The sequence below is a fragment of the Ornithodoros turicata genome, unplaced genomic scaffold (assembly GCF_037126465.1).
Source record: "Ornithodoros turicata isolate Travis unplaced genomic scaffold, ASM3712646v1 ctg00000746.1, whole genome shotgun sequence".
Taxonomy (NCBI): domain Eukaryota; kingdom Metazoa; phylum Arthropoda; class Arachnida; order Ixodida; family Argasidae; genus Ornithodoros; species Ornithodoros turicata.
Window position 1 is genome coordinate 822106 of NW_026999400.1, and position 24270 is coordinate 846375.

At 47.7% G+C, this 24270-nt stretch overlaps 3 protein-coding genes across 5 annotated transcripts in view; all 3 read left to right on the forward strand.

Annotated features, from left to right (window-relative positions):
* Positions 1-24270, forward strand: part of LOC135374755 (neprilysin-1-like) — a 78752-nt gene that overhangs the window by 51124 nt on the left and 3358 nt on the right. The window contains exons 1-2 of one of the 3 annotated variants that reach the window (XR_010417108.1): positions 18812-18876; positions 23685-23935. The exons of 1 other annotated variant lie outside the window; for it this stretch is intronic. The gene's annotated coding sequence lies outside the window, so the exon portion shown is untranslated. Of the gene's footprint in view, positions 1-18799; positions 18877-23684; positions 23936-24270 lie in introns of those variants that run through there. One more of the 3 variants, XM_064607682.1, reaches the window with a different exon arrangement.
* On the forward strand, positions 3870-11968 carry LOC135374754 (neprilysin-1-like). The gene is made up of 2 exons (XM_064607681.1): positions 3870-4045; positions 9571-11968. The coding sequence occupies exons 1-2, from the start codon at positions 3995-3997 to the stop codon at positions 11770-11772; spliced, it is 2253 nt and encodes a 750-aa protein (XP_064463751.1). The 5' UTR covers positions 3870-3994; the 3' UTR covers positions 11773-11968.
* Positions 15458-18505, forward strand: LOC135374791 (uncharacterized). The gene has a single exon (XM_064607721.1). It carries the CDS (start codon positions 15458-15460, stop codon positions 18503-18505), a length of 3048 nt encoding a protein of 1015 aa, XP_064463791.1.

Consider the following 24270-nt stretch of genomic DNA (forward strand, 5'->3'; position numbering starts at 1 on the left):
GCAAATCCGAGGAGAAAATAATATATGGGGGGGGGACCACTGTGACGATCGCGAAAGTTCTTACAGTTCATGGCATCTATCTAAGCGGCACACTTGAATGGTTTCCAAAGTATGAGCTTTTCAAAATCCTTCCAATCTCGTGACACCACCTCATTGGACATCACAGTATAATCGTATTGTGAATGTCGAAATCAATTATTTTCGTTTTTTTTTTGTTTTGTTAACGCATGCTACGGTGTGCACAAGTATTGTGTGCTGACGCACCCAGGATCTGCGGGGGGGGGCAGGTTTTCGTATAGAGCCCCCTCTACCTTGGAGGTCTGGCTACGCCACTGCGTATGGTGGTACGCCTGGTACGTCAGATTCGTCTTGGTACGCGTGTCCACACTCGGTGGTCCATGTGAACTTTTTTGTCTTTACGTAGCAAAGCGGTCAGACACTTCGTTCTTGCATAATGTAAAGCATCGAGACTTGGGAACACGAAAGGACGTGCTTTACTTAGTGATTGTAAGACAAGGTGGAGGTGCGCATGGTGTTCCTCCGAGGATCCGGAGTAAATGATGACGTCATCAATGTAGACATGGACGATCTTGCCAAAACCATTTGTACAGGTCTATGCACGAAAGTACAGTGCTCCCCTCTGGTGTCGTTGATGATATCGTCTATGTTTGGCGTAGAGAACGGAAAGGTGTCTGTCTATCGATTGAGGATCCTATAGTCTGTGCAGAGACGAAATGAGCCGCCAGCCTCAGCGGCTATGGTGAGGGGTAGGTAAACGGTGACGTTGACGGGCGAATAATCCCGGCATCAAACACTGTTTGCAGTTCTCTCCTGAGCCAGTTCTTTTTGTCACGGGACAGGTTATACCGCTTACGACGAATACGTCAGGAGAAAGGATCCTGAGGTACTGAGGTCACAGAAGGGAAACTAGACAAGGAAATTAACTCTGGATATATTTGCTGTATGCCGTTCAACCGTATTCAGGGTGTCTATCAAATTGCAGCCCTCAAATTCCCTGACTCGTCTTGGTTTCTCACTGACTATTTCAAGCAAATTCCCTGACAAAAACAAACGGGAACTTGGTGCCTGCTCCTACATTTTGATACAGATCCCCCATAAAACCGACCATTTATTAAGGATATTAGTGAGGCTACCCTACTTTTCTACCTGAGAGCTTGTCGTAGTGGCGAACTGCTACTCGCGGCAATCTTGCTGCGGCATCGCCGCTCAACCACAGGTCAGCACAGCACTTGTCTGCGATTTTCCCCGCTTCAGCTGCTTTTTGGCCAAACTCCCTGACTAATCCCCTGACTCTTCCAGTCACATCAAGATTCCCTGACAATTCCCTGTTTTCCAGGCTTTCCAGGTTGGCAGACACCTTGCGTGTTCATATCTGCTCTGAGAGGCTGATGATGAGATGGAAAGGAGCATCGAAGAAGGTCGTCTGTGACATATACTGTTGTGTCGTCGCAATAAACGTTCAGCTTCAAGCTCTTCATTTCTGACCGCGACGACAGGACGTCGTAGTCCACTTCACCGATGACTGTAGGCCATTAGAGATCTTCACCGGAGACTGTTATGGTGACTTGCGTCCAGCAATTTTGAACTCCCGTCAAGTCCATTGACGCGTATTGTCCGTCCACTACCACCTGCGTCCATCCGCAGATAAGCTGCGAGTCGAGAAGTCGACCATTCCCGAAAGTGACCGAAGAACCGCTGTCCACTACGGCACGGGTTGGACGGTTGTTCAGGAGTACGTCGGTGTAAATTAATTTATTCGAGGCGAGTTACACATACAGTTTCACATTCTTTGTGCGGGACGAAGCTGACATCATCTGTTTTTCTTTTTTGTTGTTGTCGTTGTACATCATCAGAAAAATCGTGCACTGTTGCTGATGTTCCTTGGTAGGTACTAGGTAGCAGTTTTGTTCTGTCTTAAACTCTGCATCCGTTGTCCATTGGGAGAAGTGAACAGCATAGAGACGCGTCTGCGTGAGTATAGTTGATCCCCCTGAGTGGTTCCGCCGTCACCAATGTCTCGTAGGCCATGCAGGGGCTCTTCTGGTTGTTTTGGTCCCCTAATTTTTACCATCAGTTGTACACGCGTAGGGAGACCATGTACGAGGAGAGCGACAACAGATGATGGAGGAAGGTATGGCTCAGCAAGTTGTAATTTCTCGAACTCGTAGCCGCCAAACCGTCCGCGAACATACTTATGGGACATTGTGTCATCCCACTTGCATTTCCCCAAACGACAGTAGAAGGCTTTTCTTCCAGGATTCCCAAGGGGCGTTTGGGTTTTTGAGGAGGCGAATGTCATACCAGTATACTTCGGGGCACCGACCGGGAAAGTTCTTACGTTGTTAACTTTGGCCTCATCTGTTAGCCACGAATTGTGTTGGAACGCTTGTTCATAGGAAGAAATCCGTGACTCCAAGCACGGTGTACCATCAAACGAATCGGGCTTCATAAAAGCGCAAGAGGGCTTCTCGCTAACGGACAGGTCAACTAAACCTGTTGTTGTGCAAGTTGTGCTTGTTGCTGACTGTGTGCTTGTTGCAGGACGGTCGGCTGCTATGTCTACATTGCCCGGTGAGGTCACCCCGTTCGCTTGCTCAGCCTTCCGAGGTACGCGAACCAAGTGGTCAGAGTCATCAAGCTTCATGTTAATCTTTACGGTTCCGGAGCTGTCCAAATATAGAACCCACGTCTATAAATTGAGCTTCGACGCCACGTAGCTAAGTAGGCTGTTCTGGTCTGGATGCGTTTCTCTTCCCCAACGGTGCAGCGTCGTAGTTGTATTGCCAACTGTAGGATGGAACAAGCGCAAGCTTGCCCACATCACGTTTCAAAAATAGCACTGCCCACGCCCTAAAAGCGAAGAGCAGGTATGCACTACTTTGTCACCCTCAACGGTGATCATTAGAACGTCTAAGTGAATGGAGACGGCCGGTTCGAGCCTGTTTGCTCTCATCGGCTTAGGGATGTCGTCGTGATGTCATAGGCACAGCCTAGGGATGTCGTCGTAGTTTCGGACCATAGGCCGTGGTGTCCGCACACATTTTCGCTTTCCGACTACGCCAATGTAAGAACCTTTGCCAACTCAACCTGTGCTGAACGGCCGAGGTACAGCTATGGCCGAGGCTTTCGAAATAGGGACTCGCGGCTCGAACCCACGTCTTTTCTCGATACCTTAGAATGCTGACGGAAGGAGGTCGTATTGTCGTGCTGGCCAAACAAGCGAAAGAACAGGGGAGAGAAAGTGTTAACGCATGCCGCTCACAGAGGATGGCCTTTCGCACAGGAAGTCGCTAGTATAGCAACGTCTGAGTGCAGTTAGTACGCACCAAAAACTGCACGGCAGCAAAATTTCAGCGCTCCGTTACACGTGGATAGTGTTCCCAGTTCCAGTACTCTGACACGATCAGTACACCAACGCCACTCCGCAAAACCAAGAAGCAAAACAACCCCATAGCTTTCGTGACATCATAGGTAAGACACTCTCTTGATTGGCCGTCATATACGAGCGCTGAAAGAGTTGACGGGAGCTAAGCGCTGTGTTCCAGCAGTTCATAGTAGTTGGGGGGGGGGGGCAAAAATGAAAGAAAAAGAGCGTTATTTTCTACCGCTGTGTGAGAGGACAGTCCCTTAGTTGCAGTGAAAAGAGGTGATGTGACCAGACTGGGGCCAGATTCTGTGGCACGTCTATGTTACGCTTCGATGTTACTGTTCGCGTGGAGGGTTGCTACGGGGTAGGACTATTGAACCGGCGTGGGACCCGTATCATCTGTAGTTTCTGTTGCTGAAAAACGCGTAATTTTTAATACTTTAGCACAGAAGTAAATATTTTATATCTTCAGGAAGCCAGGATCGCCTAGGCCAATGAAGAAGAGGACACCAAGGAGGACCCTCGTGTCACGTGAAATGATCACCTCTTCTGTGGCTATACCTTGAGATAGAAGAAGTTTGTTCCACCTTCACCTGCGCCGTCGTTATGAGCCACACGTCCAAAATGTCAGATATGACTGACCCCGATGTGATGTCGGTGAGTTCCTGGGCCTTAGATTATGTGAAGAGCTTCATGCACGTCATGCAATGAGAGTTAGATTGCGAACGCCGCGGCTCAAAGTGAGATTCTCATGAAGAGAATTCGTCTGTAGTTCCGTAGACGGGCTTATGGCTTTTTTCTAATTAGCCGGAGTGTTCAGATGAGAAATAATGCACTGAAGTGAGAGAAGACCATATAGCGAATATAAAAAAACACGAATTACAAGAATTGGTGTTCTAGAAGTTATTTTATTTGCATCTGAACAACCCCATCTGATGCACTTGTAGCGCTGGAGAAACACAAGGGTGCTAAACCTAACGGATTCGAAACTTGTCATCTTGCGAAAGGTACGGGGCTAAATCACCTCACTTTAGTGAGGTTAGGTCAAGTTAGGTTCTACAGATTGGGGAATATCTGGGGGGCACCCCCCCCCCCCCCAGGCATGCACTAGGCGGTGCGGGCGTCGAGACTGTGCCACGGGTTAGGTCAGAAAGTCCTCATCCAAGATGTCGGATTGCCTCGAAGAAACGAGCGATAAAATTTAATTTTTGTATGTTTGGTACGTTATACGACGTTCATTTTGTTTCATTTCATCCGTAATTTTCTCATCTTTCTAGTAAAATCATCCGTTATTTGATGTCTACTTCCGTTTGTTTAAAAAAGCCATAAGCTCGGCTACGGAACTACATCCCATATTTGCCACATGCCATTTGCCACATTGAATTCAACGCGGGCGCAGTTCACGCGCAAAACAAACAAAGAAAAAAGTATGCCTGGTCATTCAACTGCAAAAACGGCATCGATTGCGCTCTGCTAGTTTTTTCATAAAAAACCTGTAACGAATAAAAACAAACACGCTGTATATCCTCACGTACAGGTCACCCTTTCAAATTCTGTAGACGACACTGCCGTACACCTGCATGTCTTAATCGTTTCATCCCTAGAACCTTGGACTTGCTTGAAGAAGAATTAGTTTATATTTAACGGCACGCGATGAAGCACTTCGAAGCTGTTTTTGTAAGCCTCTTTTTTTTATACGTTTTCTTAGGTGTATTCTCAAGTCTTTCATGCCCCACCCCTTTGCGCCCAAAGGCCTTTTTTATTGTCAGGAAAATCAATGAAATGAAATGAATGGACTGTCACTGACCTCCACTGAGCCGTCTTGAGAGGCCTCTTCCTGAATGTGCAGGCATGTGCACATCCAACTGTGCACATCCGAGCTAAAAAAATTATTGCCTCCCACTTCATTGTCCAACCAAGCCCGCCCCCTACCCCCGCTCGCCCGTCCCGGGAAAGCAACCCGTTGCTAACGAATAGCGAGAAAGAGTTCCTTTTCGCGTTTGAGTAACAAGTAACCTCGTTAATTCCTTTTTTTTTTCGGGGTGACGAGCATTGGTGTTTAGTCACCTTTTTGTTTTCGTTACATGTGTACAAGTCTGCTCTCTAGCCCCGCGTAGTAATTCAGCAATTTGGAATATCTAAGGTAAATGGTGCGGTGGGCTCGAGCGATGGTTTCTGATAATTTGTGATCAAGAATGGCTGCACAATCGAGCGAACAGTGTCTGAATTATGTTGAGTTAAATTCGTGTGAACTTTCGCATGTGGTAGAGAAAAGGAATCACGGTTGACAGGGACGCTCACGAACATCAAGAACTACCTGCCGCTGTATACTTGTGGTGTATACTTCATTTAAGCTCATTTCTCTTTGTGGCGTGCACGTCGTTCTGTATCGGTTTCTGTTTGCTAATAGTCATTTGTGAAAGCCACAGCTACCCTGTTTAATAACGTGTGTGTCAGACCACTTGGACACAAGTTTTCAGTACTGGAACATGTTTTCAGTATTGGTTCACGACAGGCGTGAAGTCAGTGGCGTCACCGGGGGGTGCGGGCATGCGGATCGCGGGTGGACGCGCCGCACCAGCACCTCTTTCTCTGCGGCGACATGAGACCACGTGATTTTTTATTCTGCCTGTGGGAGGGTATTATTTAACGCGTACCGTCAGGTATGGAGGGGTAACATCATGTGGGGGTGGGTGACGAAAAGAGTTGCTTCACCGGGTGACGCGTACCCCAATGACGCCACTGACTGAAGCGCCCCATGGAGCCTTGGTTTATATTGGGCTATCGTCATACATCGTGCGCATGCGCATTGTGAACAAGAACAATCTACATACAGTCGACCCCCGTTTATCCGGACGGTGCCGTTCCCGGCGAAATCGTCCGGATACCGGGGCATCCGGATAAATGAAACGACCGAATAGAAACGTCCTACAGAGCACGGTTTAATTAAAACACAGAAATCTCGTCAATGATAGTGTAGGCACTCGATTCCTGCAAACTTTTGCTAATTGCATAGAGTTGAGCCACGCTGTTGCGCTGCTCGAAGAATGTCAGTGCGGACGCGAAGTGTCAATGTCGGAGCCTTGTTTCTCACTGGCGTCATCTGCACCGTCTTGCTGCACATCATCGGAGGCAACAGCAGCAATCACACCGTCATCAGTCATAGCTGCACACGCGTCATCATCCTTATCAACGTCAACGTAGTCAGAAACCGCAGCATCATCTACGGCAGTCGCAGTGAGCCTCTGCATCAGGGACCGCAGCTCAGCTAGGGGAATGTCTTCATCGGCCAACGGGCCGTAAGCAGCAGGCCCTCGGGTTGGAGTTTTCCCCTCTAGAACCGGACAGTTGCTGGAGATATTTCCAAATGGCTCGACTGGTCAACATGACCCAACGCACACAAATAGAAAAGGGGGTCATCGTGCACGGTTGTCTCCCCTACGGAGGAATGTAGGTCCCTGACGTGTGACGGGAATAACCCCAACACAGGGAAAAGGGTGACGAAGCGGGGTCAGCGTCTCCTCTTACTCACTGTAGTCCGGATAACTGAAGCTGGATTACAAGAATTTTCGGCTTTCGTTCCGTGGAATTCTTGTCCGAGTCCGGAAGCTGAAGTCCGGATAAACGAGAACAAAATACATGGACGAAAATCCGTCCCCATGCTTTTTTGTCCGGATAGCGCAGGATCCGGATAAATGAAGTCCGGATAAACGCGGGTCTACTGTAGTTTGCTTATGCCCCTGTGAGACGGCGCGCTAAACGTCCGTTAGGAAACTGACAGTTAGCTAAATGGCACTTAACTGCCATTTCCAACGCGCAGGTGTCAGACGTGTAGATTGCCGTCTTACATGAATGATGGTGGTAGCGATATCTGCGAAAGCTTGTGCGCACAAGTTAAGTAATAACACAAAAATAACGCTCCAGTTTAGAGAGTATAAGAAAACTTACTTTCACAACGTGCTGCTGGCCTTCGTGACGTGAAATGCTGAAACAACAAAGGGCGCAGCGCCCGCATATTCAACATTGGACACGCTCAAAACATAGCAGTCGCCATGTTGGTTCAGGAGAGAAGGCGACCAAGTGTGACGCCGGAACCACCTAGTGCGTATCTGGGGGGAGCGGCCCTCCAACCACACCTGACTTAAGTTAGGTAATCTAGCCTAACCTAATGTATATGATGATGTACATGGTCCAACGCTTTACCTTTCACAAGGTGGCCGCGTGTCCAATGTAGAATATGTGCGATTACCTAAACCCTCCGAGATGTTCGCGTCTGGCGTGTATATTCAATGATGCCGAATACCAGGAACGGGATTACACTAAAAACGAAAGTTTATTTTAGAGCTGCTACGTATTAAAACATTCTGAGACCGGTTGCTTCTGACTTCTGTTCAGAAGTCACGAGCTTACGTGGTCGTGCCCTTGCACGCGGACCACAGTCCACAAAACATGCATTAAAATACATTATGCAGTCAACCTTTTAATGCGTGTATACGTGCAGAAGCAGGATTGTTCAATCACCCTGTTCAATTGCTGACCCTGTATCCGACCGGCGTCAACAGTTAACGAGCTCTTGCGTGCGAGGGTATACATGCCAGCCGGACATGTACACAATACTGCGTAAAAGTATTTAAAATAAGATAGTAAATACTTCACGTAAAATTCTTTAAAATGGAGTACAGAATACTCAAACCTAAAAGTAATTTGAGTAGAGTACTAAATACTCTAAGAAGTATTTAAGATGCTGTTTAAAGCAATTTAGTATTAGCAGTAAATGAAACGTGTATCCTGAACGTGGCCGTACAAATGAAAGGAACAAACTTCATCTGTCATACTTAAGCATGTATTTTATTTGCAAGGACTTGGTGTTAAGTAATGTTTGGTGAACTTTGGTGAACTCAAGAAAATTTTGGTGATATGTTCTCACCCAAAACTTCGTAATCCCTACTGTATGTCAGCTCGGGTCTTTCAGCTTCTGGCGCGTGTTTATTGCTTTGGTGACCAAGGAGATAAATGCCGGGGTTCTCTTGTACCTAATACTCTCGAGATTCACCTGGCAATATGAATAGGAACCATTTTCTGACGAAGGTGTCGGGCTATTGACAAGCAGGGCCAAGCGTGGTAGCCACCTATTGTACCAGATGTCCGAATTCCAGAAAAAAATATAGGAAAAAGGGGCCTGAAAATCTGGACACGTGCGGGGAAGTGTGCTGGATACGGCTTGACGAGTAAGAAATGTATTTTGAGTACTGAGTAGCAAATACTGAAAAAGGTATTTTAAATACTTTAAAATATACTTGTCGCAAAAAGTATTGAGGAGAGTACCAAAATACCGGAAAAAGTATTTAAAATACTGTATTTTGAGTACGTACTCAAGATACGTACAAGTCTGAGTTGCCAGCGCGCTGGTGACGAGGCTCCGCCTTTAACGCTCTAAGGGCCGCTAGCAACCTCCTCTAGCCTCAAATATACAGGGTGTTACCCTATAAAAGTCTACCCGCGCCGGCACTCCATGCTTGCCAAATACACAAGGCAGGCGCAACATTGTACTGCCTGCATGTAAAGCTCTTAGGGACAATCAACCATGCTATGTTTCCACGCGATTGCGCCCCCCGAAGCGAAGTTATTACGCGAAACGTGTGATTCCCGTAGTCAAAACAGCCAAGATGGCGGTTTGTCAGAGGGCAGTTAGGATGCTGCTCCCCAGACCTTGAAAAGGTTAATTTGCACATAACGCTTTCCAAACACGGAAGCGAAATTGAAACGACAAGCAGGTTATGAGGAACCGCAGTTCCACATGGCTAGCTGCGTGATGTTGTGCGACTCATCGCCGTCTCGGGAGCAGCGTTGGCAACATCCGAAGTGCTTTTCGCAACACCGCCATCTTGGTTGTTTTGACGATGGAAATCGCACACATCGCGTGCATTGAGTATTTGCAAAGCACGGTATGCTGGCGCTGGTAGACTTTTATTGGGTAACACCCTGTAGTTCACCATGCCTCAGATGGCAGTTTCCGCTAAAGGTCATATCAGCTGTCGTTTTGCACAGACACCAAATGTCCTTTAGTAAGCGCCAGTTTCGTAGCTGACATTTCGCCTGTCGTCTGACATCTACATAAAATCTACATAATTTGCTTAGACATAACTTGAAAAACGAGGAAATGTGTTTTTGTGTACTTCTAGGAGTTTGAACGTGAAAAGGAGCCAGTGGCAGAGAAGAGGAGCAGTGGCAGTGGCGAAAAAAAAGAGACAAGCGCTATCGAACAAGAGCTATTCATAATAGCACTCTACGCTATAGGAGCTCTGGCATTTGGAGCTGGTATCGCCATCATAGTGTTCCATCGAAAAGGTAAACCACCTGTGGATGGCAATTACACAGAGGACAACGAACCGGGGACTCGTGCAGCTCCATCCCCAGAAGACGACGAAGAGGTCTATGAAATCAAAACACTATGTGGCACCGACGACTGCAACTACATGCGCTGGCTGATCAGTATGTCTGTCGACACGGCAAAGAATCCGTGCGATAATTTTTTTACCTATGTCTGCGCCGGTGCTATGGAGCATTTCAAAGGGGTATCAAACATGCTAAATTTCGTGACCCTCCAGAATATGCAAGCGATTGAGATGTGGTTCAAAAACTCCTCCCCTCCGGCTCAAAGACAAAGCGCCTTCCAGAAAGCCGTCAAGTTGTATCAATCGTGTCTAGAAGATCCGCAGTCAAGCAAGACAGGAATACGTGAAATTCTAAGAAATTTAGGCTTGTCATTCACACAAGAGTTGAACTTTGAACCGCTTGATATGCAAGTGAGGTTTCTGTTTGAAGGACATGCGGCGATATACATCATGACTCCAGCACCGTCTCGCAGCCAGAACGACATCTTCCTCGACGTTCGTGTATCTGCTATTTTTGATTCGTTTCGCTCGGTTAAGCCTGGCAGTGCAACGGAACGCAGAATAATTTATCAAAAGGTGTTACACTGGGTATTCGAAGGTTTAAATCTGGACGACAAGGTTATGGATGACGTTCTACAAGCGGAAGACAAAGTGTACGTCGTCTCCAGCAACCAGGCGTACGGAGACAAACGTTACAGATTTGGAATGTCTAACATCGATTATTTTGCCGGCAAAGACCGGGGACTATCCGAACGGTGGAAAAAGAGCCTACAAAAATGGTCAAAGTCGCTCTTCCCCGGAAGATATCAAATTCAGATGACTTTAAACGATATACACCTACTCTATAATTTATTTGGCAGTAAAGCATTGATAAGCACCGAAGACATCCGGACATTTTTTGCATGGAGAACAACGTGGTACCTCTACAATATATCTGGAGTAACCATGGCAAATGAGAAGGCCAGTGAGATAGCCGACAAATGCCTAACTCACGTCTTATATTTATTCAAGATTGTAGCGCCGATGAAGACGTTGTTAGAGAAGGTAAACCAGTCAACGGTAGATGCTGTAGAACGGATGACGAATGATATTCTGCTTGGGATCGAAAGGTCATTCAGAACATCGAACTGGCTCGACGGTCCTACACGAAAGGGTGCCTTAAAAAAGATATCTCAGTTACACAAGAGTATCGGTTACCCTCTTGGTATTTCATCAGAAAAAGCGGCTGACGCATATTTGAGCAATGTCCCAGACATGACCGACAGTTACGTTTGGAACGTCGTGAAGGTGACGGAGCATCGAACGTCCACTGCTATTGATTTGTTGAGGAGTAAAGACGCCCTCAGCTCGTCCATCGTGACTCACTTCATAGACTTCATACCGATGTATTCGGCAAACGCGGCGTACAATGCGCTAAGCAACGTGATTTATATTCCTCCAGGCTTAATGGTCCGGCCAATTTTCACTTATGGCGGAACACCTGAATTGAACTACGGTGCGCTGGGCGGGATACTGACACACGAAATTATGCACGGCTTCGACGGTACCGGAAAAAATTACGACGGTACAGGAAAAAGAACAGGCTGGTTTTCCGAAGCGAGTAACCGAGCGTACGCTAACCTCATTGAGTGTCACAACGTCAACATCGAGAACGCCCCAAAGGCAAGACACTACGAGGATTACCCGGCCGAGTACTTAGCGGATACGATGGGCAGAGGGTCAATACTGAAGGTGTACAGGAAAGCTTTTAAAAAATCGCCCGTGAGCCTGGGGCATCTGAAGGGGTTGACGAGTGATCAGCTCTTCTACGTGGCTTGGTGCCTGATGTGGTGTGGAGAGCCTCTTCCAGAGAAGACTCATCCTCGCTCTGACGAGAGGTGCAATGTTCCTCTCATGAGTTCCGAGCACTTTGGCGAAGTGTTTAACTGTCCTCCGGAATCGCCAATGAATCCGAAGAAAAAATGTCCCTTTTGGAGAACGCTTCTCTGAATGAAGGTTCAGAAACCATGCACGTTGCTGAGCGTAAAATGAAAAGTTCAATGAAGGAAACTGGTTGTTTGTGTTTCGGTACGTTTGGAAGTACCGTGATATTGCTCTTCTCATAAAGTACTTAAGTGGCGTTTTCCGCATGCTTTACTGGCATTTGTAGTGCTGAAATGAAAAGGTACCATTTTCTGCGGACGGATTCTGCTTTCTGTGTGGATAATTTAGCTTTCAAATTATTCTTAGTTTCATTATGTTCTTGGGAGTATACTGAAGTCTGAAGTAGCGCTTCTGTAGTATTGAAGTGGCTTCCATAAGCACCTCGGTCGGGCTTAGCTTTAACGCGGACTGATGCTTCGAAACTCGAGAAAAAGGTAGGAAAAATTTTGCAAAGTACATGTTACGTTGAGTTACGTGGCAATATGCCACGCGCTATTTTGTACACGAGAGGAGTAAGGGATATTGTAGGTAAACAGGTCTCGTTTGCCCGTGTAGCATACTGGGTGTCCTAGAAAACGTGTCATTGACCAACAATAATAAAATGCAAACTTGGATCGTGATATGACGTGACTGAACTGAATGAGTGAGTTCAACTTTCTTGTCCATTACTAGTGATAGTAGCCTGTGTATGGTGAGTGATTTGCCCATTAGTGATGGTAGACCTGTCAGGGCGCGGACTCGAAAAGCAGTGTTGCCTTTCTCACAGGAAGTCGCTGGTATAGCAACGTTTGAGTGCAATTTGTTCGCATCAAAAACTGCACGGCAGCTCCGTTTCAGCGCTCCGTTACATGTGGATGGTGTTCTCAGTTGCCGTACTCTGACACGATCAGTCACTAACGCCACTCCAGAAAACCAGGAAGCAAAACAATCCCATAGTGATAGTGATAGCGATACGTTTATTGTGTCTCAATTGAGAGTACAAAAAAAAAAAAACAAGATCACGAGGTCAGGCTTGTTAATAGCTTTTGTGATGTCACTGGCCATCATATACGAGCGCAAGAAATGAGCGGCTTGCCGAGTGCCGACGACTCGTCGGCACTCGGTTAAGTGCAGCTGTGTCAAGAACTTAGGCTGACCTCACTCACCCCCTAAGAAGAAGAAGAGGAGGTCGACAGGTTCAGTCGTGTCTGCGTGGGCGCGCCATGGGTTATGAAAGCTGTGCGAATGAGCCGCTGCGACAGAAGGCCGCGAGCCGGTGCCACCAAAGCTGGCGCACTGTTGCGCGTCGCACTCTAAACGCGCCCTTTCCTTCCCTCTCCGCTCACCGCGCATGCGCGGCGTGCCAGGGCTACAGACAGACCCTTGCGCGATTCTTGCGTATCAGGACTACAATGCTAGCGCATTAAAGAACAAAAGAAAACTTGTTTTCTTGCGCTGTGTGAGAGAACAGTGCCTTATAGTTGCACTCAAAATAGGTGATATCACCAGACTGCGGACAGACTTCGTGGTACGTCTATATAACGGTTCATATTTCATATTTTATTCAAAATTCATGCCAAATTAACATTTGCAGAACGTTGTGTGGTCCCATAGCCGAGGCTAGTGGTGGGGTTCGATGTTACCTTTTGCGCGGAGGGTTGCTACTGGGCAGGACTATTGTGTCTGAGTCGGACCAGTATTATATGTAATTTTTGTCGCAGAAAAACGCGAAATTTCTCATATTTTAGCACAGAAGCAAGATATTTTATAGCTGCAGAAAGCTAGGACCGCTTTTAGTGGCCAATATATGCCTAGGCCCGTGAAGAAGAGGACACCAAGGACGACCCTCGTGTCACGTGAAATGAGCTCCTGTTCCGTGTCCATCTTGAGGGAAAGACCGCAACACAGGACATTTTATCATTCCCCTTAGAACACTTTCTCGATAATGGACTGGTATCCATCCCTGTTGTCCTACGACCTTTGAGTGGCTCTTCCATTTGCGCGAAGAACCCCAAATTCCTCACACAATGTCTTGAAGGTATTACAGATAACTATAGGGACATCTCTGAAGTGCGCCAGTATGGAGGCGACGGGCTTGTCTGTCGATCCTCAAATGTTGCTGTTGTCCGGTCGTTACTCGGGATATCGTCATTCGGTGGACGCCCAGCGAGGGCTTTTATCCCCCCTCATTTGACATGTGTCAAAGGCATTGTGAAGGGAGTAGATGTGGCACTCTCTTCACTAGAGGTCCTCGATCTTTTCTCGCATACGGGCGCAGTAGAAGTCTACCGGTGCAGCAGGTCAGTAAACGGAGACCGTGTTCCTACAGAGTCGGTCATCGTCACCTTTGCTGGTCATAACCGACCTTCCGAAATCAAGTCTTGGCCACTAATTTTTCGCGTGGATCCCTTTACGCGTAGGCCACTTCAGTGTAAACGCTGTTTCCGCTTCGGGCATGTTACAAAACACTGCAAGTCTGGGGTGCGTTGCCGTCGGTGCGCTGACTCCCATGACGAGTCCGAGTGTCCTCCAGGCTCGCTCTTGAAGTGCTGTTTGTGCGGTGGTGCGCACCTTTCTGACTATCAAGGCTGCCCTGCACGTAGCCACGAGGCTTCCGTGTTGGAGGTCATGGACTCTCGCCACTGCTGTCGCAGCGACGCTGCTGCTATCTTGAAGAGCCGTGGCAACTCCTACGCTACCATGGCTCAGACTACAGGTCCTGCTACCGACAGACTGGAAAAAATGATTAACTCTGCCGTTGATAATGCTGTTGCCAAACTGAGAGATGAAATTTCCTCTATCAACACTCTCCTGGCCTCCTTGTCTGCTGCTTTGCAGGACGTAGTCTCAACTGTAGTCTCGTCCGTGACGCGTGCTGCTCCCATTGCTACGCCGTCGGCCACTGAGGGCGAGCAGATTCAAACGCCTTCAACAGTGCGCCCATCTCCTCCACATCGCCCCTCCCCTCCACATCGCCCCTCCCCGGTAGCCTGTACGCCTATCTCTGTTTGTCCTTCCCCTGACACAGACACTGAAATGACTCCAACTTCCGCTCTCTCCAAACGCGGTGCCTCTCCCTCTAAGACTGGGTCTGGGTCTGAAAGCCCTCTAGGAAAGCGGAACAGAAAGGGTGGCCGTCCGAATGTGAACAATGATGTCCTTGCAGATGTTGTAGCAAGCTCCATACTCTGTGATGGATAGTGTTAAAGTGCTTCAGTGGAATTGCTACTCCGTTTTTGCTTCCCTTCCTGATCTTACCGCCTTAGTCTCTTCCTATTCTCCCGACGTGATTCTCCTCCAGGAAACGTGGTTAACCCCTGACCGTGCTTTCTCTCTTTGTGGCTTTCATTCTTACCGCTTAGACAGGCCAGCGGGTAAGGGTGGTGGCCTGTTGACTCTTGTGTCTACTGCTTTGGTTCATTCGTCTTCTGTTTTTTTCACACATACGTCGCCGGACTGCGAAGTTCTCGGGGTCCACTTGTCCTTGCCGAATGACGCCCTGTCTGTCATTAACGCTTATTACCCTCGGGGCTTCTTATCAGACTGCTCTATTGACTCTGCCGTCACTCAGGCATCTGGGAGGGTTGTTGTAGGTGGTGACTTCAACTCTCACCATGTTATGTGGGGATCTAAGACAGATGCGCGTGGTCGTGACTTGTGGAATTGGGTTTGTAAGCGGAATTTGTGCGTGGCTAATGATGGCTCTTCTACCTTCCTCCGTGGGCTGGCGCGATCTGCTATTGATCTTTCTTTGTGTTCCTCTCAATCCAAGATGTCGTCGTGGAAGACTATTGATTCATCTACCAACAGCGACCACCTCCCCATACTATTCGTGGTCCCCTGCTCTGCCACGCGTAACTCCTCCTCTCGGATCCTCAATAACCGCCGACTGCAGAGTCAGAAGCTGGATGCTCTTTTGGCCCAATGTGATAGCCTTTCTTCGGTAGACTGGGCATCTCACACACTGTCCTCTGTCGCCCAGTCCTTGCAGCAGTCCTCCTTCTGCGTTACGAAGCGGACTACATCCCCTTGTGCGCCTTGGTGGAACGACGACTGTGCAAGAGCGTATAGGCGCCGCAAGGCGGCATGGAAGCAAGTGCTTGCCAACACCTGCTATGTGAACTGGAAGAACTACCAGTTTTGTAAAGCTCTCTTCAAGCGGTCTGTTGCTACAGCAAAGCGTGAGTTTTACTCTGGACGCAACACCTTCCTTTCTGCACCGAACCGTAGGAAAGCGCTTCATAGGCATATTGCCTTGCTTCGCTCCTCTTCGTCTGCCGTCTCCACAGATCTCACTGTCCTCTCGGACACTGATTTTAAGGCGCGCCTTGAAGAAATTGCCAAGGGTCTCTCATTGCGTTTTTTCGACGCGATGCCCCTCGGATCAGCCCTTCCCTCTTCTTGTGTGGGCTATCACGATGTCTCTGCCGATGAATTGGAATTTGTGGTGCAGTCCTTGCCCGGAACAGCCCCTGGACCTGATGGAATTTCTGCTGCCACAGTGAAATCTCTGTGGGCCAACCACCGGCCGGCTTTACTGAATCTTGTCAATACATCTCTTCAATATGCATGGATTCCCGCTACCTGGAAGGTGGCGCGCATTGTCATCGTTAAGAAAGCCCCTTCCAATGGCCTTACGCTAGACAATATTAGGCCTATCGCCTTAACATCTGTGCTCTGTAAGACCGTTGAACGTATCATCAATCGGCGACTTCTCTCCCATGTGGTATCCCGTGGCATTCTCGCTGCCCACCAGATAGGCTTTCGCCCTCATTGCTCGATATGGCTCGCCCATACGAACATTGAGAGCCAGATTCGCCTTGCAAAGGAGATGAGACACCTTTCAGCACTTGTTGCCCTGGACATCGCCAAAGCATATGACAGTGTCATACATGCTGTGCTCCTCCAGAGGCTGCTAGACACCGCCACTCCCCCGTATCTGCTCACTTGGATTGCGAACTTTCTCTCGGGTCGCACCTTTTTCTGTTCAGACGGCCGATTTGTCTCCTCAGCGTACCCCCAGAGTAAAGGTGTCCCCCAGGGCTCGGTCCTGTCCCCCATACTGTTTAACATTCTCATGAGCTCTCTCCCTTGTGACCCAGAAGTCCTCACTGTAACGTATGCCGACGACATCGCGTTCTTCGCTTCGGCACCATCTTTGCCAGAGCTGTATGCGAAGCTGCAAGCCTATATGAACACCTTGTCCACGTGGCTAGACTCTGTCCATCTGTCGCTCAATGTGGCTAAGTCTGCTATTCTCGTCTTCCCGCTGGATGCGGCCATCTCTATTGATCTAAGGGTGGGGCTCCAGTCTGTCCGTCAGGTGAGCCAGCTTAAATACCTGGGTGTGTGGTATGACGAGGCTCTGTGCTGGTCCCAACACATCGACTACCTGAGCGCTAAGGCGTCGAAAGCTCTCTGCATACTTCATCGTTGCTGCAGCCCTCGCATTGGTATGCGCAGGACTGCCCTCCTGTATATATATAAACTGTACATCCGACCTATATTAGAGTTCGGCTGTGTTCTGTTTTCTTCTCTGCCTGACTGGCGCTTGAGTAAACTATACATCTTAGAGAGGCGGGCCTTGCGGCTCTGTTTAGGTCTCCCTAAATATACGGCAAACGACGCACTCCTCTCTGAAGCCCGCCTACCTTCACTGAAAGAACGCTTTCGGTCTCTTACTATCTGTTGCTACCTCTCGCAAAGACAACACCCGATTGCGTTGGAGAATAACGAGTCGATGAGAGACACTCGGCTTTGGCTAACGCGCCGTTGGCACCGTAGGAATACACCACAGCTGCTTTTCGCCGAACAGCTCCTCGCGCCACTCAGGATCTCTTTGGCCGATGTATGTGTACTTGGTCCTCACCGGGATGCCGCCTTCATTCAAGTCTCCGAGATATTTCATGCGGATGCCAAGCGGCTTCCACTGACCACTCTACAGAGGACATTAACGGACCACCTAAATCGCTACGCGCAGTACTTGATTGTTGCAACGGACGCGTCGGTTTCTGCGGAGCGCGCTGGAGCTGGCTTGTACTTCCCACAACTTGATTCCCAGTTTCCGGTTCGCCTCCCTGACTTTACCCCACCCTTTGACAGCGAGTTCTTAGCTATGGCCCTTGCCCTTAGGAGGGTTCCTCCCGCCTTCGAACAAGTTATCCTGCTGTCGGACTCCCTATCTGTCATTTCAGCCTTGGCGTCGCCGTCAGGCTTCCGGGCTCCCTCAGAGTCATTGGTATCCATCTTGGCTCGGCTTGCCCCACCTCATATTCGCAACGTCATAATCACGTGGATTCCTGGCCACTGCGGACTCACCTTTAACGAAATCGCTGACACCCTCGCTAAAATGTCCCTCTCCGGAGAGATTCTTCCTCTCCTCCCAGTACTTGCTCGTACTTCTGTTGCCAGGTACAGACGGCTCACAAGTCTGTCTCGAGCTGCCCCCCCACGCCCGCCATATGAACACCTCGTCTTTTCGTGGAACCCTAACCTCTGCAGCTCAAGGCAGACAGAAGTCTTGGTGACGAGAGCTCGATGCCTGGCGCTGCCGCTAAATTTTTACCTCCACCGTGCTGGACGGTCTTTGTCCCCTGCTTGCTCCCACTGTGGCCAGGATGAAACAACTGAACACTTCTTGCTAACCTGCTCTCAGCTCGGCCAATTACGCCGCAGACATATCTGGACACCCTTACGCTTGTTAGGAGCCCCACTCTCATTGGCGTCAGTGTTGTCTCTCGGAGCATCACACACTGCGCTCTGTCATAGGGCTGTGGTAGCGGGTCTTGCATCCTACATCGCGCTCTCCAACCGCTTCTAGTCACTTCCTTCCTACACTCATACACTCTCACGTACACACACATTCATACAGCCATCCTTTTGGCCCTGCATAGTCGTCATACGCATATTCCTACATACGTGCATATCCAGTTCCTGCATTAGTCATCACATGTCATATAGGTCATAAGATACTTGGATCCGACTTGGCCTTAGTTCCCATCATTACTGCACAGACATAAACATACATCTCACGCCCCTTTTGTCCTGGCCAATCTCCCTTAGTGGCTCACGGCCATTACCTCATTGGTAGAAGAAGAAGAAGAAGAAGAAGAAGAAGCCGCTTGTCCCGCCGTCACCTGCGCCGTCGTTATGAGCCACCGGTCAAACATGGCAAACCCCGATGTGATGTCGGTGAGTTCTTGGGCCTCAGATTGTGTGTAGAGCTTCGTGAACGTCATGCAGTGAGAGTTATATTGCGAACGCCGTGGCATAAAGGGAGATTCCCGTGAAGAGATTTTAAAAAAAAAGGGCTCACATGGAGGCCTAGGGTGTAGTTCCGTAGACAGGCTTATAGATTTTAAGAATTAGCCAGCGCGTTTGAAAGTTAAATAACACTTTGAAGTGAACGAGGGTGATATAGCGGATAGGAAAATTCAAGGATTATGAACAAGTGCAGGAAGAAAATTGTTTATGCGCGTTTGTAAAATACCATTTGAAGGCGCTCATCTACAGGCCGTGTGCAGAAAAACATGACCCGCCTTTAGGCACATACCTTGTTGTCTACCTAACTAACGAACTACCGGTGCCGCACGATGGTGCATTTATGCGTGCGAAATCTGCAGAAGAAGCGTGGAAGCCATACTCAGCTTAGAAAATAGACAGAGCAACGAAAACTTTGGCCTCCGTGCATCAGAATAGGGCAACATGGCGGACGCAGGGCAGTTGTGTTCAAGTACCGCTAGGGGAGCTATCGGTGCAGAAATCGAAACGATGTCCCACATGGATGCTCATCGGTGCCTGCACATAACTCTCCTGAGACCGCCATGCACTACCATGCACTGTCATGACTGCCCTATTCTAATACATGGAAGTCGATGTTTTCGCGCTCTGTTTATTTTTTTACGCTAAGTATGGCTTCCAGAATTTTTTGTAGCTTTCGCACGCATAAATACGCCATCGTACGCCACCGGAAGTTCCTCGGGTAAGTAGACAACGAGTTACATTAAAAAATTCCGGTCACGTTTTTCTGTACACACCCTGTACAGCGGCGGCCTTGCTAAGCCTAACAGAGGTGGAGGCCGCCATTTTAGTAAGGCGGAGAAGTGGTGACTGACGCCACATGGGGAGCAAAACAGGTGAGGCAGTGGTGACAGAAAAGGTGTTTGAGATTTGCAAACCTGGATCCAAAAGGATTTTCAAAACGTTTCATTTCACAAGATACAGGTGTCTTGACAGTGGAGGAAGTGTTAAGATGAAAAGAAAAATGGGGAATGTGCGCTATTACAGACTGTTCATGTAGAGCATCCGTGACTGCAGTGTAAGGTTTGGTCCATGATTTTACATATTTCGCTTGTTGGACACTGTTCACGGAGACTGTGAAACCGTCACCGAGGTTAGGTCAGGCCAGGTTTTTACGTATGTCACCCGTTGGAGGCTTTGTTCGCGTAGACTGTGCAACCGTCACCAAGGTTAGGTTAGCCCAGGGGCCAGGTGTTTGCGTATTTCATCCATTGGAGGCTGTGTTCGCGTAGACTGTACAACCGTCATCAAGGTTAGGTCAGGCCAGGCTTTTACTTATTTCGCCTGTTGGAGGCTGTGTTCACCTAGACTGTGCAACTGTCACCAAGGTTAGGTCAGGTCAGGTTTTGTGTTTAACGCGTTGCAGATTTATGTTGGATCAGCGATGTGCACCTGGAGAGCTTGTCAGTGAGTAAAGCACAGAAAAAGGAAAATAAGAGTTATTGTGGTTGATATATTGCATAATGTGAGAAATATCGTAACACTGAGCACTCATCACAGCCTGCTGGAAGATGGCATTTGTCACGAATGGCCTATCAGAAAACGAATTTGGTGTGCTCTTGAGGTGATGATTTTAGTCCAAACCTGTATATATTACGCTAATGTCGTGCAAAGTTTTATCAAATGTCTCCTTATTGTTGCGCCTGCAATCACAGCGCATAGAAACTTTGCAAATGCTACCCCACGCTGTTATTTATGATGAGGCCTCCACTGCGACTCAGTTTGGTTTGTGTTGGCCCCTGTGTCCGAATCAGTGTAGTTTAAGCTATGGTTTGCTGTCAAGTGTTAGAATTCATTCTGATCAAGCCCCATGTAGCCTATCCAGCAATCAGTATATTTTATTTCCAAGTACTTGGTGTTAAGTAATGTTTGGTGAACTTTCGTGATATGTTCTGACTCAAAACTTCGTAATCCCTACTGTATGTCAGCTCGGGTCTTTCAGCTTCTGGCGCGTGTTTATTACTTTGGTGACCAATGAGATAAATGCCGGGATTTTCTTGTACCTAATCCCCGGGGGGATTCACCTTGCAATATGAATAGTAACCATTTTCTGACGAAGGGGTCGGGCTATTGACAAGCAGAGGTGGGCGTTTGTCCTCACGAGCCTCGCCCTCACCTCAGTTTTCTGGGAGAAAAATTTTCCTCACCTCACCTCAAAAAAATTTTGAAATTTTTTCCTCACCTCACCTCAAAATTGTTTTAAATTTTTCCTCACCTCAAAAAATGGTTTGAAATTTTTCCTCACCTCACCTCACCTCAGATGAGTTTTTGGGACCTTTCCTCACCTCACCTCAATTTTTTCAAGCTATTTGTGTATTCGATGTGACATTCGCAGGGATTGAAGAATCTTCATCAGTAAAGTCGCGTTGGCTTTGAGTGACTGCCAATGAACTCGTGAAATTGCTTAGTCAATATAACGTTTTTTTTTAGCTGGCAGATTTGACCTAATCAATCACAGAAAATACTTCGTGGAACGATTGTTATACGCGTAAAAGTTGCGCGTATCACCGGTGAGAGAGGAGGACAGTCCCCGCCCAGGTGAGAGACGCAAGCTGCAAAAAGAAGGAAATATATCCCGTGTACGCGCGTAAAAAGTTTTCACAAAGTGCGCGTTCCTTAAGTTTTCCTCACCTCATCTCACCTCAAATTTTTTGGAAAATTTCCTCACCTGACCTAGAAAAATTGAAAATTTTCCTCACCTCACCTCAAAAATTTTAAAAATGTTTTTCTCACCTCATCTCACCTCAAAATATTTTGAAGATTTTCCTCACCTCACCTCAAACATCACCAGAAAAACTGGCCCTCACCTCACCTCAAATATCGTAAGGTGAGGGTGAGGAAACCCTCATCCTCGCGCGCCCTCGTGCGGGTGCCCACCTCTGTTGACAAGCAAGGCCAAGCGTGGGACCCGCCTGTATTGTGCCAGATGCACGAATTCCACAAAAAATAAAGGAAGAAGGCAGCTGAAAATCTGGACACGGTGGGGAATACGGCTTGCCGTGTGCAGTGTGCTGGATACGGCTTGCCGAGGATCAAATGTCTTTTGAGTACTGAGTAGCAAATACTGCAAAGAGTATTTTAAATACTTTAAAAATACTTGTCGCAAAAGGTATTGAGTAGAGTACCAAAACACCGGAAACGTACTTAAAAAACTGTATTTTGAGTACGTACTCAAGATACGTACAAGTCTGAATTGCCAGCGCGCTGGTGACGAGGCTTCGCCTTTAGCGCTCTAAAGGCCGCTAGCAATCTCCGCTAGTTTCAGATATAGTTCACACTGCGTCAGATGCCAGTTTCCACTAAAGGTAATTTCAGCTGCCGTCTTGCACAGACACCAAAGGTCCTTTAGCTAAGCGCCAGTTTCGTAACTGACATTCCGCCTGTCGTCTGACGTCTGCATCTACATAAAATCTACATAATTTGCTTAGACATAACTTGAAAACATGACCAACAATCTGACAGGAACTTGATTTGGCGTCACCTATACACTCACGGGCTGTGCAGGGTAGCTAGGCCTTAGGATAGACTGATAGTAGCAATGAAAGCTGTTGGCATTCCGCTTACCTTCCTAAAGTAGAAGGCAGGAAAAAAAAAAAAGAAAACAGACATTTGATACCGACTGCTTGTCGCAGCTTTTCAAGTAAAAATGTTACTGCTGCTTAAAATATTTAAAAATAGTATCACTATTTATTTCTTTGTTTTTGTAAGTGTGTGTTACTGGATACAACGGAAGCGGGTGCCGAAGAAGAAGCGAAGAAGCCCAAGCAGCGCAACGTACTGAAAGTCGAGTGCAATAGGGGTGGACGGTATGTGTCTTATCAATGTTCTTTAGTTTCACAAGTCTGTTCAAGGCCTTCCACCTACCCGTCCACCCCTATTGCACTCGACTTTCAGTACATTTTGCTGCTTGGGAGACGACGGATGAAGCTTGGTGTATACATGCGTTCATAGTGTATAGATGGTCGTTTTAGGAAGCGATTTCCCGAGGTTACTTTTTCAAGGTGCCACGAAAGTAGTGTCAAAAAATTATTAATAAAAATAATTCCAGGTTTACGTCGCGTGAGAACTGAGATCATGAGCGACGCCATAGTGCTCGGTCTGTGGATTAATTTCGCCCACTGGAGGGTTCTTTAGCGTGCGTGAAACCTCACACACCGGGCGCATGCCTTCACGTCCCTCCCGGGGACGGCGTGCGCATACAATCCGTACCCGCCACCGAATCGCTCCAATTCTCGAGCAGAAAGTATAGGCGGTGGAGTTTGACTTTTCATGACCCTCCCTGTGAAGTTCATGCCATGTCTGTTATGCAGAGTGCTGTGTAGAACGCTGTGCGTTGAAGAGCGTACGACAGGACAGTTGTCTGTGTTAATAGGATGTATTAAATTAACATAAGTTGAAACTAGTTTCATTCCTGACGGTGATGAGGACGCCCGTACACTAGTTGTAACTTAGCATTTTATAGAAAAGAAAAGAATGCATGAGGTAAAAGTTGTAACCTGGTTGCATGATGCCAAGTTCTATTTGCGATACAGACCGCTGGTGTGCATAAGCTATTATCAGCCGAATTATTTATTTCCGCTGGATAAATTGGCAGACTTAGTAACATTTTTCAAGGACTTTCAACTCTCTTACTATCAATGTTCCACACCTGAAACCTCACGCCTCTCAGCAATGCACTTTCAGATTTTCTGTCATCGCAGCTGCCGGCTTCGCGCGATGGCACACGATCGGCTAAAGGAAGCATCAGTGAGAGAGGAGCCCGCAGCTAGAACACAGTGCTATCGCCTTTTTCACCTTCACAAGCTTATCTCTTGGCGGAAACCAGCAGGCTATTTTCGCCTTATCATGCTGGAAGCTGAAAAATCAGCACGCCGGATGAGCGGCGATTGTCAGCGGCAGTGTTAAATTTTTATGGATAACTTCCGAAAACCGCATACTTATTAGTGAAACGGTGTGACCGAAATCTTGAACTTTCTACTTGAAGTAATAAAAGACATTTTCCTCACTTTGTAGATTTCTCTCAACCTAATTAGGTCAAATGTACTGAATACTGGAGTGCAATGATGCATATTACTGATTTAGGTGGCAGACACTTCTTAGCTAACACGTTACAAGCTTCAAATTTTTATCTTGTCAACTGTCCCGTTGTCTTCGTTTCAACTTGACAGTATCGCGTACAACGGCGTGTTTGGACATCGAAACACTCGCTACACTTGTTGTTACGCTGGATAAGTCACCGAAGGCTTTCAACACCGTCAACTTAGACACTGTCCCTCAGTGACCGTC